Source organism: Saccostrea cucullata, unplaced genomic scaffold, assembly GCF_032062105.1.
Source record: "Saccostrea cucullata isolate Sc308-1 unplaced genomic scaffold, CSIRO_AGI_Scuc_v1 ctg296, whole genome shotgun sequence".
NCBI classification, from domain to species: Eukaryota; Metazoa; Mollusca; class Bivalvia; order Ostreida; family Ostreidae; genus Saccostrea; species Saccostrea cuccullata.
The window spans coordinates 224352-229670 of NW_026924047.1; the positions used below are offsets into that span (position 1 = coordinate 224352).

The 5319-nt window shown below is 34.3% G+C and overlaps 1 protein-coding gene across 1 annotated transcript; it reads left to right on the top strand.

The window, feature by feature from the left end:
• Window positions 1-1285: 1285 nt before the first annotated feature.
• LOC134265562 (uncharacterized) lies at window positions 1286-4313 on the top strand (the record flags this gene model as incomplete). The annotated part of the gene is made up of 3 exons (XM_062747787.1): window positions 1286-1504; window positions 1666-1725; window positions 3945-4313. Coding segments are annotated over exons 2-3 (427 nt in total), but the record flags the coding sequence as incomplete, so codon positions are not given.
• Between the last annotated feature and the right edge of the window lie 1006 nt (window positions 4314-5319).

Genomic DNA, 5319 nt, shown 5'->3' on the forward strand with positions numbered 1-5319 from the left:
TAAGTCTTACTTGTTTTAATTACCTATGTATCTAATTTTTGACATTTGTATTATTTATAGAAACGAGAGTCATCAGTATGTTCATCACTTATGTTTTAGTGATAGAAAATAGTCAATTTTGACATATTATGAAAAATGTCCTATTTTAGGCATTTAAAGGTATAATTAGAAAATGGAACTTCATCAAATAATATGCATATTGCATAGGAGTAATTGGTGTCACCAGTTTCTGTCATTAGTATATTAGCTTTTACTGTATATTTCCTAATTACCTAGCTATGGCATCTTAAACTCTGTCCAAATTTGATTTATTAGAATTTTTCTGTAATATGTCTATTTTTAAATTCTTGATACTAAAAATAGCCTTGAGAGCCCACTGCAAATTTTACTTAAGGTGATACTACTAATTATACTGTGCTATCAGTAAATTGAACATGATGTAAAAATGTCTCATTTTTGTTTTATAATCATTGCTGTTGTTGTACTGTAACTTGTATAAAAAAAATTGGGATGCATTTTCTTCATTAAAAAACAAATACTTAAATATCATATTGTTTGAGAATCCTTTCAGGACTTTATAAGAATACAAATGAATGAGATTGCTATATTAAATGCTATTGTCATCTTTACATTGCACAAATAGATTCTTAAAAAATTAACCTTATACAAGTTGGGACCACTCGCCCAAATGGGATATGATAGTCAGTTTGGGATAAAATATCCCAAATGGGATATAAATTTAAACTGAAACGCAACATAATTTTTCTGTTTACCATGTCTCCACGTGCAAGTCACTTCCTAGCCACATTTCCGTGAATAATTTACCCTATCTCGCTGTAGTCTCGCTAACTCTCGCCAGAGCTACTCTGAACTCATCGGGTTTTAGAATGTGCAGAACACTTTAACTGACAAATCAGCTGAATGAGAATTAAGATTTAAAGAGTAAAAAATGAAAATTTTATTTTGGCAATAAATATCATAAATCCGCATCAATACACTTAAAAAGGAATAACTTTTGGCAAGCAAGTGTTTCTGCAACCCTACATTTTGTAAGATTGATCCCAAGAAGTTATGGAACCGAAAAATAAAAGGTTCCGAACACATTAGTATGGGTGTATAAGAAAGCCTTGTCATGATCGAGAAATAACGGGAAAACTCGTCGTCAATTCAGTGTATAAATAATGGACCAAAAACTAGTATGAAAAACGTCAGTCAGCATTTGACTCAATTTAATTATTTTACTGGACAGATAACTTTTTTCAATAATGATTGGGGTGGGGTTTTTGTGTGTTTGTGTAAAGTTGGTTGGTATCTCAAGCGATTTCCACATGAATAAGCAACGAAACTTACTTGCATTTAATCGAGTGGCTGTGCTTGATACGCTGTAGAGAGCAACGCTCGACTTCACTTTAAGCAGAAATATTAGGATTATGTGACACATTGGAATTCCCGGAGTTTATTTATGACCTAAAACTTACCCTGAAAGAAACCCTTCATAGCGGAGGTACGAACAATTTTGGTAAGTCCACCTTTTGACATCTTATCATCTTATTTGTATGCATTTTTGTTTGTTAAACAGTTTAAAAAAAACGTGCACTGTCACTTGACACGAAAAGTTATTTTGAAATTGCACAAATTTGACTCAGTTTTATCCTTCATTTTCAGAAATGTTTAAAAACAAATTTTTCAAGAAGAAACCGAAACCAAAGGTGGACAAAAGCGAGGGTATGTATACTTTTTCATTTCTTGTCATGCTTATGGAGTATTGTCCATTTATCATCCATTGTGTATATAAAAACAAATCTAGGTCAAGATTTGTATGCCCTATAGAACGTATTTGTCGTTAACATGAATTGTTATCAAAAGGACCTTTATATAGAAATGATAGAATTGTATCAGAAAGTTTTAATCTATTAGGATGTTTGTATCATTGCATCATGTTTTACAAAGTTATAAACTTTGATTTTAAATCGTATTTATGCACTTTTAACTCTTGTAACTATCATCTCTACCATTAGAATTATAGAATTTTAACAAATTATCATTTAGCCATTTTTGTTCCTAAAACTACTGATACTTATGCGCCACTACATGTACAATATGATATGATAGTCAAATAGATTTAAAAGATTAAAAATTGCTGTAATTTTTTGTTTTGATTTTATTAATTAATGTACAAATGAATCCCCGACTCAATTATGCACATTATATAAATATTGCATTTAGCTGAGTGTAACATTGAAAATTTTCACCCCAAGAAAACCATTGTCAACCGAGGTTGACAATGGTTTTCGAGGGGTGAAGCAATCATGAAGCAACACTGGAGGGCGTGGCTTCATTATTCAGTGGGTAATAGTGTTTTTTAACAAATGTTTCTAGACCAATCAGATTCAACTAATTTACATGAAAGTATGATATTAAAAACTAATTTCGGAACACACTGGTAAGTGGATACGATGGGATCTCTATGTATGTCATGTTAACTCACGAATCATATAGGGAGTATTATCTTCTTTGAAATAGTGCCCGGTGGAATTAACTAGTCGATACCTTGTTTATTAATTTTAAATGACCTAAAGGTGGTTTTTCCAAATCTGGAGTTAGTTTACACAATACTCAAGGAATACACTAGAAATCACCAACTATTCAATTGCTTTCTAGTACTTTTTCCGTTGCCTTCGAAGCTATTAAATAAACTTAAATAAACCCATCTATATTTTCTTTTATCAAACAACAATATATAGTGTCGCTTTCCTCTATTACTCAATTTCATTTGGGCTTCTGCGTTATGAAATGTCTTCTTTTCTCTCATTTTTTTCTTCAATTTGAGTTTCTAATGTTGCGGTGTAAATTTCAATGACAATGTAAGAAACTGGCATTTCATTTATTTAACTTGACGATTTTTCTTTTCAAAATTTGATGATTCTATCTCTGTTTCTGCCCTGATTCCTCTTTAATTTTTTGTTCATCGTTTCGTCTGAGTTTCGATGGACCGCATCGGCAATTTTCTACAATAAGTGTCCTCTTTTTTCACGTTTGCCTAAGAGGTCCTCGATTATTAATCCACTTAATAGTTTTATGCGGTTAGAGTGATTTGCCCTTAGATTTAAGATGTTAAAAATGTTATTTAAAGTTTATTACATGATTTGTAATAGAATAAAATATTTCTCGCATCATATAAGACCAAGATTAAAAAATTTGATTAATTATTCTCATAAATTTTCCCAATGTAAGTAAACAGCAGCTCACAAATAAACCACTGTCTTTGGACATTTTTTCTGCGGAAATAAGGCACGTACCCTATGTTCTAAATCAATGAAAACGTCTCAATATGCGCATATTTAATAATACATTTTTCTCAGAGTCCAAAAAAAAACACCAAGTTTCTGTTAGTGTTTAGAGCTTCCTTGATTCAGTAATAAAAGCTGAAAAAAAAAATTACACAGTTAAAACTAAGGCAGACAACATGGGCAATGACAATGATAATGAGAGATGTAAATCCCTAGCTATTTCATTTCATTCAGGCACGTAGCAACAGGGGGGGCCTGACCCCCCCCCCCCCCACTTTTTTTGAAACAATACTTTTACTATTGAAAATGTTTATTGAAAGGCTGGTTGCCCCCCCCCCCCCCACTTTATACTAAAGTAAAGTAAGATGAAGGAAATATGGTATTGTAAGCTTAAAAAATGGATATTGAAAGGAATTGGGGGTAAAAAAAGACTTTACCCATAACCCCCCTCCCCCCCCCCAACCCCCACGAAATAGGATTTTCGAATTTGGGCAATTTTCCTTTTTTTTTTTTTTTTTTTTTTTTTTTTTTTTTTTGCTTGTCAACTTTTTCAGGTAAGTAAAAAAAAAAAATTTCTCTGGCTGCCCCCCCCCCCACTTTCAAAATCGATGCTACGTGCCTGTCATTAGATTCATAACTGTAGTTTTTATCCAGATCCAACTTCACTTACCAGCGAAACAAACTATGATGTCATCGATCCAAAATCCAACATTAGTTCTTCAAGATATACGCCTCTATTACCGGATACGCCAATCCCAAAACTACCTAGAAAGAGCACAACCACGGGAAAGATATTCAACAAAGATACGATCGTGGACCTGCCGCTACAACATGTCTCTTCCAACAGACGAATGGAGGATCTGGATGATGAGGAGTATGGGTATACTTCCGGTTACGCCGTCCAGAGAGTCAAGAAAAAGGACACGAACTGGGAGGAGGCATTTCTGGATGCCCAGGCATTTACAGCATATCAGAAAGACAGCAACAGCCCAATGATAAGCAAATTTTTCTTCTCCCCGCAAGGTACTGTGAATGCTTTTTTAGCTCACCTGAGCCGAAGGCTCAAGTGAGCTTTTCTGATCAAAATTTGTCCGTTGTCTGTCGTTGTCGTCGTCGTCGTTGTCGTCGTCGTCGTCGTATTCGTTGTAAACTTTTCACATTTCCATCTTCTTCTCAAGAACCACTGGGCCAATTTCAACCAAACTTGCTACAAAGTATCCTTGGGTAAAGGAGATTCAAGATTGTTCAAATGAAGGGCTACGCCCTTTTGCAAGGGGAGATAATTATGAATTAGAGAAAAATTAATGGCATTTTTAAAAAATCTTCTTCTCAAGAACCACTAGGCCAGGAAAGAGGAAACTCATGTGGAATCATCCTCAGGTAGTGTAGATTCAAGTTTGTTCAAATCATGACCCCCGGGGGTAGGGTGGGGCCAAAATGGCCGATCAATGTTTTATATAGGAATATATAGAAAAAATCTTTAAAAATCTTCTTCTCCAGAACAACTGGGCAAGGAAAAATTAAACTCATGTAGTGTAGATTCAAATTTGTTCAAATCATGATCCCCGGGCTAGGGTGGGGCCAAATGGCCGATCAAAGTTTTACATAGGAATAGATAGGGAAACCTTTTAAAATCTTCTTTTCAAGTACTTCAAAGCCATGGTTAGTGATATTTATATGGAATCATCTTCAGGTAGTCTAGATTCTAGTTTGTTCAAATCATTATCCCCTGGGTGGTTAAAATTCAAGCCCCCCCCCCCCCCCAGTAAACTTTCATTTCTGATCTGATCTGTGCTTTTTCCTAACCGATGAGCTCAGATGAGCGCCGTGGCCCCTGGGCCTCTTGTTTATTAAATATTTCTAAGTACTACAACTTGTTGACTAATAATGTCAACTCGTCGGGTCTTATTATTTAAAGCTCAACATGACATTGTTTCCATATCCAGTTCACAACATATTATTATATTTTAAGTCTTGAAAGTAAATTTAGATAAGGATCTGTCAACTCTACATTATCATCTGACAAATC